Here is a 14,421-nt window from a genome sequence, read left to right on the forward strand (position 1 = left end):
CCGTCTGCACTGCAACCTGACACCTGCGCTGCGCCCCGCCCCCCGCGCGCCCTGCCCGTCCTCCGGCGCTCACACAGCGGTCACGCAGCTGCGGCGGGTGCGAGGGCTCTGAGTCACCCGCCAAGGGAGGGTGAGTGGAAGCGAGGCGTGGGGTCGCCAGGGAGGGATATCCGGGAAGTGGGGACCACCCACCGAGGGGCGGGGAGCGAGGGAGGCCCGGCCCGGCCCGGCCCGGCCCTCGAGGTGGTGGGCTCCAGCTCTTCGGCGCACGCCCCCTGGGGGACCTCTGTAACCTCCAATGGCTGCGAACCTCAGTGACTTCCAACCCTGAAACGAAGACTCCCTTGCAGTCTCCGACCTGGACGGAGGGACCCCGGGGAAGAGGCGGCCCTGAGACGGGGGTGGTGACCCAGACCCTCGGGACCGGGTCTGGGTCCGCGTCCCCGCCCCCACCATGACCCAGTGACCCGGTGACTCGATTCGCGGTTTTGGAAGCCACCCGGGTGCCGGTGGCGTTTTTCCGGCTCCAGCCTTTTAAACCTGCCTCCCAGCGGAGCACCTGTGGGCCGCTGGCACTGCCGTCTGCGGTGCCCACTGCGTCGGGCTGCGCACAGGTGTCCACCCCTGGCCCTTCTGGGAGCGATGGGTTTTGCATTCGCGCACTGCGCGGTGCTTGGCACAGATTAAGCGAGTGGTCAGTAAATGGCAGAAGGTTATTTTGGGAAGAGAGTGACGGTGCCTGACCTGTTGGCGCTGAGTGCTGGCTTTTATCATCGTGGGGATGCCATAGGCAGGATATTGGGCTCTCCTTTCAGGGCACTGGGGTGGGGGTGGGGGGTAGGAGAGGAGACAAAACCGTGAAGCCACAATTACGGCCCTGTGTTGGGCGCTATGGGAGTCCAGCTTAAAATGGGTAAGTAGTGCTGGGAGGTAGAAGGTTGAAAGAAGGCACATGCCTGGCACGTTCTAGGAATGCTGTAAGTCTTTATTAAAGAAATGAAAGAGCAGGTAGTTCGTGGGTGGTTCTGCTTCCTGCCCCCTCTCCTGGTTTTGTTCCAGCAGACAGTTAATGAGCCACTCTCTTGAGTTCAGGAGGAAGGCCAGCTAGGCCCATCTTGACATTCTTCCCTTCTTCACTCACGTTGGCCATTCCTGCCGAGAACCTCGAGTTTTAGGATCAAAATGGGCATCTCTAGGGAGAAAAATTGTCGGTATGAGTGTTTTTACTCTGGTCCTGACTCCTTGACTTTGGACGTGCAAACTTGTGTTATGTGCACTTGTGTGTGTTTCGGGGGAGAGGAGCAGTGGATTCCATCAATTTCTCAGGAGTCCAGAGCCCCCAAATAGTTAAGAACACTGGCTTGGCAGTGGATGATCCCTGAAAGGAATGAACTTGGCCTGGTTGTTCCTCTGATGACCCCAAGTCACCACACATTGGATTTTCGCTACCAAAAGTGTGTGTTTGCACATTGCTGTGCAAGAGTGGCGTTCTGTTTTGTTTTTAAGAATTTGTCTTATTTTCCCCACCAAACCGGCCAATGACGCCGTGCCCTCTGTTGGCCTGCCTGTGGTTGCCAAGGCTCAGGGCTTCCTATGTGGTTGTTGTGCAGTCACTATAATTACTTTAACTGACTTCAGTGGTGTGTGTAAGGAGGACAGTCTGGAAGGCAGGCACAGACGGGACAGCTTTTGTTCTGAGTTGAACATAAATTCATGCCCTTACTGAATTTGGGTCTGTTTCCTTGTGGAACCTACTCAATGTCAAGTTCTAAGCCATGACGCGTCTTTTTTTGGAGAAGCGTGAACTCAGGAGAAATCTGGCTGCCTTGTCATGCCCGCACCCTTCCATCCTGCAAGCACACAAACTGTTCCAAGTAACAGGAGATATTCCAGGCAGGGCCAGGCTGAGCTCTGCCTTCTTGGGAGAGTGATCCAGTGACCCTGAACGTCTGTTGGTCTCATATCCACCAACCCCTGCAGCCTCTAGTCAACATCCCCCTCCTTCCAGCTTCTGCTGCTAGAGCCCCAGCGCGCTCTCGCTCTCGCGCGCTCTCTCTCTCTCTCTCTCTCTCTCTCTCTCTCTCTCTCTCTCGCCTAGAAGCCTTGCCCCGCCCCCTTGCGCAGGGCCCCAGCTCTAGCTCTGGGCTCTTCCCTTGTCACACCTCCCTCCGCCCAGACAAACACACTGGCTGGGGGAAGGTTCCTCCTGTTTTGTCCCCACCCACTCTGGGTCTGAGCTGGCGGAGATGGACCATCCAACACCCAAGGTCCTCCTAGCCAGGCCCCACTGCCCCTCCCTACGAATGTGGGCTTTGGAGGCCAGCAGCGGGAGGTTCTCAGTGCCACCCTCCATCAGGTAGCTGTCACCGAGGATCCACGGGCTGAAAGAGCGTGTTTCTGTGCCGGGTGGGGGCTGGTTTATTTAGAGCCAGGCAGCTGTGGAGGGCAAAGCTTTGAGTGAAGCAGTGTAGACAGTCATAGCTGTGGTGTGTGCAGCCCTTGGGTGGGGGCACCGTCACCCTTACCCTCACCAGCCTTCTTCCCGCGTGGAAATGCAGCATCTCTCACTTGACCCTGCCACTCTGGGTCCTGGCTGCCTGCCCTCTGACGCTCTTGCCCTCCACCCCGTGCAGCAGGAACCCGGCCATGGTGAACGAACCCAGAGGGGATGGTGGCCCCACGTCCCGCTCGGAGGGCAGCAGCAGTGGCAGCGAGAGCTCCAAGGATAGTTCGAGATGTTCCACGCCGGGGCTGGACCCCGAGCGCCACGACAGACTCAGGGAGAAGATGAGGCGGAGGATAGAATCTGGTGACAAGTGGTTCTCCCTAGAATTCTTCCCTCCTCGGACCGCTCAGGGAGCCGTCAATCTCATCTCGAGGTGCGCTGATGTCCTTAGGAAATAGGGGCCGAATGAGGGGGGTGGGGGAGGCAAACCGGCAGCCCCGGGGGCAGGGCCACACTTTGACCCGGCAGAAGAAGGCCGCCAGAGGGGGTGGAAAAGAGCCGGGGGCGGGGGGGGGGGGGAGATCATCTGAGCGCCAGCTTCTCGGCTGTCAATAAAAGTCCCTGGAAGCAACTTGGAATTTTTAGAGTCACACACTGCACGCAACGGGTTAAAAATGTTCATTCTCTCAGACCGCATTCTTTGGCGGAACTTGGGGCTGGTGCACAAATACAGTTTAGGAAGTCATAAAGCAGCGGCTTGGAGAACATTTTCCACAAGTTAGGAATTTGACTTAGGCCTCTTGAAATCTAGAAACGCGAAATGAGTTACGTTAGCACGTTATGAATTGCAGTTCCTTTTTTAAGAAAGAAAGTGTCTGCTTTTTACCATTTGTATCTTCCATGTGTCGCTCGCTCTCACGGTTTTGAGGTTTAAAGGCACAAGGATGTTTAAATACCCTGTTACAGCTCGTGCACATGTGCACACCTGTGGCTCTTCGGGAACCGTGGCCTTGTTCCATAACGTTGCTGGCCGCTGCACCGCAGCCGGGAGGCAGCATGAAAGAAACCTGTGTCTGCCGACCCTCTTTTCTCCCCGTTCCTAGAGTGAGCCTCTGTTTGCCACTCTGAGAGTTCCCCAAACCTCTGACCATCGAAGTGTCTTAGCTCACCCGAGATAATGAGCGTGCAAACACTTTGAAAAGGCTGATGTACTGCTCTCACACGAAAGGGTTTCGCTGTTGCTCATCAGTTATCTCTACAGTCGTCATCATCACCATCGAAGCTCACACTGCCTGAGTGCTCGGTGTGTACCAGGCACTTTTCTAAGAGCTGTGGAGCTGTCTATGGTAGTACTTCCATAGGGTTATCACGAAGTAGGTACCGTTCTTCGCACGTTTTTGCAGTGAAGAAACTGGGGCTCAGACAGATCAAGTAATTTTCCTGAGATCACACAGCTAATAAGCAGCAAAGCCAGCAGGAGATGAATGGAGGTGGCCCGATTACCACCTGCGTGTGATGGTTCCCTAACCCCTGGGCCCCAAGGGAAGGTGGTGAAGGGTAGTGTGCTCTCAGGAGCCCCTCTTCAGAAAGAAATTCCATACAGGTTTGATCGGATGGGGGCAGGTGGCCCCCTCTTCATAGATGTGACCTGGCACCCGGCAGGGGATCCCGGCTCAGACAAGGAGACCTCCTCCATGGTGATCGCCAGCACCGCCGTGAACTACTGTGGCCTGGAGACCATCCTGCACATGACCTGCTGCTGTCAGAGCCGGGAACAGATCACAGGCTATCTGCACAAGGCCAAGCGGCTGGGCCTGAAGAACATCTTGGCGTTGAGGGGAGGTGTGGAGCCCGCACCCTGCTATCTGGGATCTCACTTCCTCGAAGGCCTCTTCTGTCCCTGGAGCGGTCCTTTACTTTTCTCTGCGTCCCACACTGAGCGCGCTCAGTCCCCTCCCTGCCAGTAGTGTCCACGGGCACTGTGGGTAGTGAGCACTGTGGGTACCACACACATGGAGCCGCTTCTTGACCTCCTGACCCCGGCGTAGTTCAGGCGGGAATGCAGCCAGCGCCTGATAACCCTCTGCCCTGGCCGCACACAGCTTCATCGATCGCTGGCTGTACCCAGCCCTGGGCCCAATCAAAGAGCGTGGTTCTGGCATTAATCCCAGGGGTGAGACAGTCGCCGGTGCCTCTAGTACCTGCTGTCCCACCCAAGTGTGAGAAGGAGGAGCCAGACGGGTGGGATTCTGTGGCCTCGTGCCCTCCACAAGAACTCACTTGAGTAGACATTCTCCCGGGAGGCAAGAGGTCCAAGAGGGCGGGAGAGTAAGCAGTAGGGTTGGGTGAGGGTGCCTGAACACAGCCAGATTTGGGTAGGGAAGGGGTCTCCGACGCCCCAGGCTAACTGAGGAGGCGCAGCTGCCCCCTGATTAGACCTGCCGGCGCGCTGCCCGCAGAGTCGGTGCTCGGTAAGCGTTTGGCAGGATGGCCACAGTCTTCCTGGCCACCATTTGCCAAGTGCCACGCTGGGAGGAAGGGACGCGCACCCTGGAGGAAATCAAGGCTCTACCTCTGAGGAGCTGACAACCCAGGTGGGGGGTGGGGAGAAGGAACAGAAAGGCTGTCTGGAGGGTGGGTGACACTCAGTGACTGTGACCTCTGCCACCCCTGCAGACCCCGTGGGTGACCAGTGGGAAGAGGAGGAAGGAGGCTTCAGCTATGCTGCAGACTTGGTGAGGCACATCCGAAGCGAGTTTGGAGACTACTTTGACGTCTGTGTGGCAGGTGAGTGGCTGGGCCTTCCCAGTGCATGGGGACAGGGGAGGGAAGGAATGACGCGCCCAGAGGGCACAGAACGCCCACCAGCACTCAGTTCAGGACCCGATATCCCAGGGCGCCGTGGGCCTGAGCCTGTGCCAGGTGAGGGAGGCTCGGGGGTGCATCACACAATGCCCTTGCTCTCATTGTCTTGCCCCACCCTTTGAATTTTTATTCCTCTGCCTTTTTGCACTCTTACCTTGCTTCCTAGCCCTATTCTTTTTCTTTAAACAAAAAGAATATTTATTAAGATGGTGGGGGGGGGGGGCAAGGAATCTCAGAACCCCAGTCAGGAAATGGCATCTGACCTCACTAGGCCCCGGCTCAGAAAGCAGTCAGAAACCAAGGCCTCCCTCATTCTGTCTGGAGCCACATAGTCCCCCCCACCCCCGACCCCCTGTCTGCCTCCCACCGCACATTTGCTCCATGCTTCCGATAGATCTGATAGGTCTGCTTTTACACACACTGACCAGCTGCCAGCTCCTAAGTGTACATGATCACGTCCAGCCAATAGTCCAGACTGACTGACAGGTCTCAGTATCGGTTCTGAATTCTCAGGAGAGAGCATTGGATCAGCTCAGCGTCCGTTCTGTGGGCTACAGCCAAGAGGCAAGTTGCACTTGCTGGAAATGGCCTTCCCTCTTACCCCCGCTTACTGGGATTGGGCCTCAGCTTCTCAAACCAGGGCTTGGGTACGGTGAAGCAAATGTGCCAGGGATACCAGAAGTCCAGGGATTGCTTTGACACATCATTTAGCGTGACAACTTTTCTGAAACATTTTTTGGGAAAATCATATCATTTTTATATTAAAACAAACATAGCCACATTCTGGAGTAGCATGTCCAAATGACGTGATTTTTACAAAATAAGCCACGTGGCTTCAAGGTAGCCAGTTGTTGCCTATGGCTTTGGGTTTAGTCCCAGGCCCCCATGTACGTATCCACTTTTCACAGTCAACAGGCGTGTTTAGGTGAGTGTAGGAGGCCCTGATGAGGAGTCAGGCACATGGCGGGCATTGCCACCTGTTCAAGTGTTAGCTGCCCACACTGGCCACCCTTGGGTCAGTTAATTGAGGAACACGCACATGTGCAGTAGGCATTACATGCATGGAGACTGGCTGAGCTGTGAGCTTGCAGGTACCGAGGGGTCTGGTGCTTCGCCTGTCATAAAGTGGGTGAGAAGGCTGATCCCAGGGTTGGAAAACAGCAGATTGGGGCTGTGACAGAAAATACAGTAAATGGAGCAAAATCTAAATGTAAGTATGTGCTGTGTTTGCTGATACTGATGATTTACAGCTCTAGTCTCAGCTGTGAAAATCGCCTTGTTTTTAAAATTCCTGCTGGAAGAATAGCTTGTTATTGAAAGTGAAATTGTGGTGCTCAGTCCCTCCCATGTTTCACCCCTTGAAACAAGAGTTTTTATCTTCCCTTTTGACTTGCAGTTTCTTCAGAACAAAACTGCCTTTATCACAGCAAAGCAGGCTGTCTCTCTGCAGCCTGGCTCAGGGTCCTGCCCAGGGCTGAGGCTGAGGAAGCCAGCACTCCCGATAGCTTCATTTTTTTTTTTTTTTCTTTTTTTAAGATTTCACATATATTTTTAAAATTTTTTTTATTTATTTTTGAGAGAGAGAGAGCATGAGCAGGGGAGGGGCAGAGAGGGAGAGAGAGAAAGAATCTCAAGCAGGCTCCGGACTGTCAGTGCAGAGACTAACACCAGGGTCCAGCTCAGAAGCCTTAAGATCACGACCCGAGCCGAAATCAAGAGTCGGACACTTAACCGACCAAGCCACCCAAGCACCCCTCACCAGGACATAATTCAACTTTAATGATACCTGGGGCTCATCATCAAGAAGACAGAGGGGAAGCAAAAAAAAAAAAAAAAATTTAATAAAAATATAAGAAGACCAGAGTCAGGAGTATGCATGCAGTTTCTAACCAGATTCTGCTTCCAGAAGCTGTGCACCCACGGGCAGGGCATTCTTCTGTGGGCATCTTTTCACTGGACAGTCCCTGATGATATTTGTATTCCTTTCCTCTGGTTTGATCCCTGTTAGAGATCTGGGAGTTCATTATACTGTTTTCATTACTTGGGAGTAGTAAGTTTTCAAACTTCTGTAATAAAAAGTTGAAAATGGGGGCACCTGGGTAGCTCTGTCTGTTGAGCATCCGACTCTTGGTTTTGGCTCAGGTCATGATCCCAGGGGTCGTGGGATTGAGCCCCGTGTCATGCTCTGTGCTGAGCATGCTTGAGGTTCTCTCTGTCTCTGTCTCCCTCTCTCCGTCTGTCTCTGTCTCTCTCTGTCTCCTCCTCTCCCTCTCCCTCTGCCCCTCTCCGCTGTAGCGTCATCAAGGCCTACCGTCATCCTTTGTAGGCAGGGCCGCTCAGGGAAGCAATCAGTTTCCAGAGCTGGGGAGGAGCCTAGGTGACATGTGGTCCCACCTCCCGAATCCCATCCTCAGCCTCCCCGGCAGCCCCAGTGCTTCACCCTCCAGGAGCTTGTTACCTGGTGGGGCTGCTCGCTGGGACCGATCCTGGCTCTGTCATCACAAGCGACAGACTATGACTGATAAGGAACTTGATGCAGGTGAATCCCTTCTCCCCGTATGACAGACCATTGGGCTTTTGGCGGTAGTTACGGAATTCCGTCCGTTCTTTCCTTCAGGTGGAACATCTCCACTTTAGTCAAGGCTTCCCTCTGTGTGCATGGTTTCGAACTTTCAGTCTCTTGGATCCCTGAATAATTTTGATGTTCAATTAATCCACTGCCCAGACCCCAGATGCTGCCTGACCCGTGCTGAATGTGGTACTTCCTCTTTTCTGTGGCCACAAAGTGCAGGCCTGGTTTTTTGCCTGGCTGGTTGCAAGGGACGTGAGGCAGGTCAGGGAGCTGTCCCCCACAATTCTTTGGCGGGTGGCCATAGGCTGCCTCTCACCGAGGGTCATGTCCAGAGTGAGAGGCACATCCCTGCGAGCCCAGCCACCCACTGTTTCGGCCCGTTCGTGCTGCAGTATTGCAGGGGACGAGTCCAGAACCCCCGAGGCAGAGAACTCTGGGTTCCCAGCTTTCTGATCTCTTCATCATTCACCTTGAGCAGGTGGGAGCCAGCCTCTCCCAACTGTCATCCCTATCGGCAGGTTACCCCAAAGGCCACCCCGACGCAGGGAGCTTTGAGGCCGACCTGAAGTACTTGAAGGAGAAGGTATCCGCAGGAGCCGACTTCATCATCACCCAGCTTTTCTTTGAGGCTGACACATTCTTCCACTTTGTTAAGGCTTGCAGCGAGATAGGCATTACCTGCCCCATCCTCCCCGGAATCTTTCCTATCCAGGTGAGGGTCCCAGGAGGGCTGTCCAAGCATAGGCCAGGGCCCTGGGGTGAAATTGAAATGCCAAGTTCCTGGTAAAGTGCTTTGATGCTCTTTGGATTTCCCTTCTGACAGATGCTCCAGTCCTTGGAAAATGCCACCCCATTTTGATTACCTCGTCTCCCACCCTCCCAGACAGCAACAGGGGCTGTTGGAGGGGCCTGCTGACAAGTGTCACTAAAGGGGATAATCACTGTCGTTATAAATCTTGGTTAAGTCAATGTTTCCCAAACTTGGCCGTCATCAGAATCATCTGAAAAGCTTTTTCAAAATGTAGGTTTCCAAATCCCATGCCTAGAGGTTCTGATTTAATAGATCTGAGGTAGGGCCTGGGAGCTTTCACGTTACTTAAGTTTTACAGGCCGTGCTGATGATCAGTGTGGCTTGGGAACCACTGGCCTTGATGCCCACTATGTTATCAGTAAAGACAACTAGGGGCGGAAGGGCTGGCTCAGACCGAGGGCAGGAATGCCGTGGGCAGCCGGTATGCTCTGCGGAGTGGAAGAAGCAGGACAGGGCGAGGGCACGTGTACAGTCTGGTCTGACCTCCCGGCGTCCCTCTGTGCCACGCGACAGTTGGCCAGGAGGCCCGGCAGGGATGGGGAGGGCGGTAAGTATTTCGGGGAAGAGACGGGCTGGGAGATGGCACCCAGAGTCCCCTGTGTCTCGGGCAGGGCTACCACTCCCTCCGGCAGCTTGTGAAACTGTCCAAGCTGGAGGTACCGCAGCAGATCAAGGACGTGATCGAGCCAATCAAAGACAATGACGCTGCTATCCGCAACTATGGCATCGAGCAAGCTGTGAGCCTGTGCCAGGAGCTTCTGACCAGTGGCTTGGTGCCAGGCCTTCACTTCTACACCCTCAACCGCGAGATGGCCACCACAGAGGTGCTGAAGCGCCTGGGCATGTGGATTGAGGACCCCAGGTGAAGCCGGCGGCCCCGAATTCAGGCCTAGGAGCCACAGAGGAAGGTCGGGTGGGCGGAGAAGTCAGTAACCACAGAGTGAGCATGCCCTAGTGGTGCTGGCCGCCGCAGCCGTCCAGAGGGAGGTCTCCCCTGGCTAGCGGTACACTTAGGGTTCCGCCTCAGGGGGAAGTCCATGCACAGAGTGAGAGCAGAGGTCTCCGTCCGGCTCAGTGGTGCGCCCTTCTTTCCTGCGTCCTCTGGCCAGTTGCTCATTCGCTCTGTCTCCATTCTCCCCCAGGCGTCCCCTGCCCTGGGCCGTCAGTGCCCACCCCAAGCGCCGGGAGGAGGACGTGCGTCCCATCTTCTGGGCCTCCAGACCGAAGAGTTACATCTACCGCACCCAGGAGTGGGACGAGTTCCCCAACGGCCGCTGGTGAGCACCTGCTGGGGACCCCGTAGCAAGTGCGAGTGTGTCCTGTTTCTTGGGAGGGAGTTGAAGGGAGTTTGCCTGCTTCTCTGCATGCTTTTTGGGGAGCAGTCAGGGACAGGATCCGCAAGAATGCCCCCGGGTGGGTGGGGGCGCCTGTCCCTCCATCAGGAGCCCCGGGTCAGGAGTGTGCCTTGCCCTCCGGGTGCCTCCCTGGCCAGGGGCAATTCCTCCTCTCCAGCCTTCGGGGAGCTGAAGGACTACTATCTCTTCTACCTGACGAGCAAGTCCCCGAGGGAGGAGCTGCTGAAGATGTGGGGGGAGGAGCTGACCGGGGAAGAAAGCGTCTTTGAAGTCTTTGCCTGCTACCTCTCGGGAGAGCCCAACCAGAATGGCTATAAGGTGAGGGCCGCGGGGGGCCCTGTTAGGTCCCCTGCCCTGTCTCCCTATGGGCCAGGCCTCGGGACTGGGACTCATGCCGCCCCCTGTTTACCTAAGCCTCACCTCTCTCTGGACACAGCACCTCAGCAAAGGGAAGGGTGAGCTGGGAAGTCCCCGCCTGGGGTGCCCGGTGACCGGCGGAGCCCGCAAGAGGGAGGATGCCGGGCTGCCGGGCGTGATGCCGCCCCAGCCTGGCCCGCCCTCTCTCCCAGGTGACTTGCCTGCCCTGGAATGACGAGCCCTTGGCAGCCGAGACCAGCCTGATGAAGGAGGAGCTGCTTCGAGTGAACCGGCAGGGCATCCTCACCATCAACTCCCAGCCCAACATCAACGGGAAGCCATCCTCCGACCCCATTGTGGGCTGGGGCCCCAGTGGGGGCTATGTCTTCCAGAAGGTGTGGCAGGGACACATGGGGCTTCCCCACCCCGGCCGGCATCCAGGGGTTCCCCAGAGAGGAGGACAGAGAAGCCCTCCTCTCTGGGGTCTCTTTATTCTGAGAGGTAGAGCAGATAGGAGCTCATGCTCTATGTCAGGCAGACCTGGGCAGGCGGGTCGCATGACCGCTCTGAGCCTCAACTGCCTCTTCTGCAAAATGGGGATAGATCCCGTCACGTTCCGGGGCGGAAACGTGACAACGCATGGGAAATGCTTAGCACGTGGGAAGAACGCGGGAAGCGCTCACGAAATGGAACTGTTACTGGTCTCCTGAGTTGGCACCTTTCTCTAGAAAGGGGTGCTAGAGGTAAAATTACATTATAAACTAAAGCCCGTGGGCTCTGGAATTTCAGAGACGTGGATTTGAGTACCAGGTCTGCTGCACCTTCCGTGCGGCCAAGTTGCTCAACGTCTCTGAACCTAGTTTCCCCATGTGAGAAATGGGGACAATAGTGCCCCCACTCAACCCCTGACAGGCAGTTGGGGTTCAAGAAGCCCTTGCCATCAGTGTGACCGTGAAGGGAGCGGGGAGGCTGGGATGAGTCAGGCCTCTCTCCCATGTCTCAGCTCGTCAGACTGGGCCTCCCGTCCGTTTTCTGAGATGGCTTCTCCGTGGAACCTTCCCTAGTGGCGAGAGGGGGGCAGGTGTCCCTCAGACCTGTCCAGACTGAAACACCTCACATACCTGCTCCTGTCCCCCTTGCCTGGATTCATGATGCGATCCGCACGGCCACGCTAGTCCCAGTGCCTCAAGTCCTGCCACACGTGTGGGCGTGGGCGCCTCCCCTGGGACGGTCCAGAGGGCCAGCGCCCGGTGTCGCGGAGCACGTGGTGTGCTTAGCAGCACACGGAGCAGGGTCGTGCGAGGCCCGGGGCTGATGTGGCGGTGCCCGCCCTCTCCCGCAGGCCTACTTGGAGTTCTTTACTTCCCGTGAGACGGTGGGGGCGCTTCTGCAGGTGCTGAAGAAGTACGAGCTCCGGGTTAATTACCACATCGTGGATGTGAAGGTAGGCCGGCTTCCGGGGTGTCGACAGCGCTCAGCAGGCCCAGACACCCGGGGCTGAAGGCACCACGCTTACTCCTCCACTCAGCGAGCACCGAGCGCCGAGCCCTGGCCAGGCACGGAGGAAACGGATACACGTACACAGAGCCAGGCCCCTGCCCTCAGCTCAGAGCGCCCCCAGCCTAGTGAGGGGGCCCAGTCAGTGGGTAATTACAAATCCAGCTGCACTTTTAACAATAAAGTTCAGTATGGGATGCTGGGACCCAGGGGAGGGACGTCTGACCTGGGAGGTCAGGGAAGGCTTAGAGGGGTCCCGTGTGGCTGGCTGGACTCTTTGAGGACAAGGGCAAGGACATCACGGGGAGAGGGCAGAGGGTGTGCGAAGGCATTGTCTGCACAGCCCGTGGGGACGCCGCTGAGTGGGTTCAGAGTCAGGCTAAGTATCGACTGTCAGGCTTGGAAGCTGGGTTTTCCCCTAAACACAGGAAGGAGCCTTTGCCAGCAGCGGTAGCTTGGCTCCGTGTTTTGTCGTAGGCAAGTCAGGGCGGACGGTGGTGTGAATGGTAGGGCCAAGGAAGACTAGAGTCAGAGGCCCCTGTGGTAGTCCGCTGGCAAAGACAGGCCCGGCTGGGCAGCCCCGAGGGGACGGACTGCAGAGTAAGCCGGCAGGAGCTACCGGATGTGGGGGATGGGACTGGGGGGGAGTGGAGCTTGGAGGCTGGGAGGAGGAAGGAAGCAGCCCGTGGTCTCTCACAGGGTGGCAGAGCTGGGAGGGGCAGGTGGAGGGGATGGAACAGAGCGCACTCCCGGTGGGTTGGGTGAGCTGGGTTCGCAGGCACTGGAAGGACTGCAGGTGTCTGTGCCCAGGTCTGTTCTGACCCCCTCCCCCACCCCCACCCCCCCATCAGGGTGAAAACATCACCAATGCCCCCGAGCTGCAGCCCAATGCAGTCACTTGGGGCATCTTCCCTGGGCGAGAAATCATCCAGCCTACAGTGGTGGATCCTGTCAGCTTCATGTTCTGGAAGGTAAGGACGCTGGGAGCGGGCCTGCCCTGCCCACCTTGCAAGCCTTAGGCTGGCAGTGGCAGCGGTAGCCCAGGGCTGGTGGACTCTGCCTCGAGGTGTTGATTTCTGGGCTGGGGGATGGGACGCGACCCTGGCAGTGAGCCTCGTTTCTATTCCGGGAAATGTCCTGTTGGGCCGCATGGAAGCCCTTGGGGCGCTGAGCGTGGAGCCCTGACCTGCGGCTCTGTTAACCTTGCCCGTGTCTGTGCGTGTGTGTCTGTGCGTGTGTGTGTGTGTGTGTCCGCACGTGCCCGTGTGTGCAGGATGAAGCCTTTGCCCTGTGGATCGAGCAGTGGGGCAAGCTGTACGAGGAGGAGTCTCCGTCCCGCATGATCATCCAGTACATCCACGACAACTACTTCCTGGTCAACCTGGTAGATAACGAGTTTCCGCTGGACAACTGCCTGTGGCAAGTGGTAGAAGACACGTTTGAGCTGCTCAACAGACCCGGGCCAGAGCAGGAGACAGAGACCCTGTGATCCCGCGCCCTGATGTTCTTGGCCTGAGGCCACTCGTGTCCTGCCTTCCTCCTCCCCAGTCCTGGTTTTCCTGGGGACCCCTCTTCTCCTCCATCTCTCCCCGAGCCCTGGCCTCCACTCCTCACACGGTGATGGCAGCTAGACTTGGTGTGAGGCTTGCCGGCTCGGGCTGGGCCTGAGTCCGCCCCACGTCAGAACGGGGCGTTTGTGGCTCAGCCTAGTGCTCTTTGGTGAGAAGCACCCCCCTCCTGCAGAGGACCGTGGGGGGTGGAACGGCATCTTCCCTGGGAAGGAGAGAGGATGGTTGTTGCCGACCGAGGCCTCGAGCCAGGGCAGCCCCTGGGAGCCGGCCTGGGGCTGCCAGTGACCTTGTACTTGGGACCCACGGGGATGGCAAAGCGAACCTGGGTAGCGGGCACGGGCAGTGCTGCAGAAGAGACATAGAGCGAGGGCGCCGCACCCTCATCTCCGAGGTGTTGGCCGCCGGGCACTTAAGTGCTCGTGGGCGGGAAGGGCAGACCACTGCCCTGCCTACCTGCTCGCGTCCCAGGCCTCCGGACAGGCCTTGGCCTGAAACGTGATAGCGTGGGCATTTCTTGCCAGCGTCTGCCTGCGAGCCAGCCGGGCTTTCACCTTTCCACAAGGCTGCTTTTTGAAAGAGCCGTTTCTATGTTCTGGCGGCTCGAGAGGGAAAGTGTCTCTTAAAGGTCGAAGGCATCTATACCCTTCTACTTGGTGGAGCCCTCGGCCTTCCCTCCCCCCAACCCCCGCCATGGAGCGCTACCCTGACTGTTAACCGTCAAGGGCAAAGATGAGGCTCCACTGAGCAGGATTTATTTCTTCCTGGCTTATTTTTTTAGATGGGACCTTTTCCTGCCAGCTGCTCTGTCCCCTCTGCTCCCTCCCCGCCCCCCCCTCCCTCGCCATTCCCAAAGCTGTCTGCCTGGCCCTGCTCCCCTGGAGTCAGCCCTCAAGCCCCACTGCTCAGGGACAGTGACCGGGGGATGCACAGAAGCTGGTCCCTGTCCC

At 57.2% G+C, this 14,421-nt stretch overlaps 1 protein-coding gene across 11 annotated transcripts; it reads left to right on the forward strand.

Moving 5' to 3' along the window:
• Positions 1-13: 13 nt before the first annotated feature.
• On the forward strand, positions 14-14,224 carry MTHFR (methylenetetrahydrofolate reductase). Of its 11 annotated transcripts, none has more exons than XM_058719061.1 (12): positions 14-130; positions 2,634-2,879; positions 4,050-4,288; positions 5,123-5,233; positions 8,402-8,595; positions 9,306-9,556; positions 9,837-9,971; positions 10,187-10,367; positions 10,619-10,801; positions 11,749-11,850; positions 12,755-12,874; positions 13,177-14,224. In XM_058719061.1, the coding sequence occupies exons 2-12, from the start codon at positions 2,647-2,649 to the stop codon at positions 13,390-13,392; spliced, it is 1,965 nt and encodes a 654-aa protein (XP_058575044.1). In that variant the 5' UTR covers positions 14-130; positions 2,634-2,646; the 3' UTR covers positions 13,393-14,224. The 11 variants fall into 11 exon arrangements, with proteins under 11 accessions (XP_058575044.1, XP_058575047.1, XP_058575046.1 ...); XM_058719064.1 differs by having other exon boundaries at positions 16-130; positions 2,637-2,879; XM_058719063.1 differs by lacking the exon at positions 14-130 and adding an exon at positions 210-913 and having other exon boundaries at positions 2,559-2,879.
• The last annotated feature ends 197 nt before the right edge of the window (positions 14,225-14,421 follow it).

This window comes from Neofelis nebulosa, chromosome 2, assembly GCF_028018385.1.
Source record: "Neofelis nebulosa isolate mNeoNeb1 chromosome 2, mNeoNeb1.pri, whole genome shotgun sequence".
Taxonomy (NCBI): domain Eukaryota; kingdom Metazoa; phylum Chordata; class Mammalia; order Carnivora; family Felidae; genus Neofelis; species Neofelis nebulosa.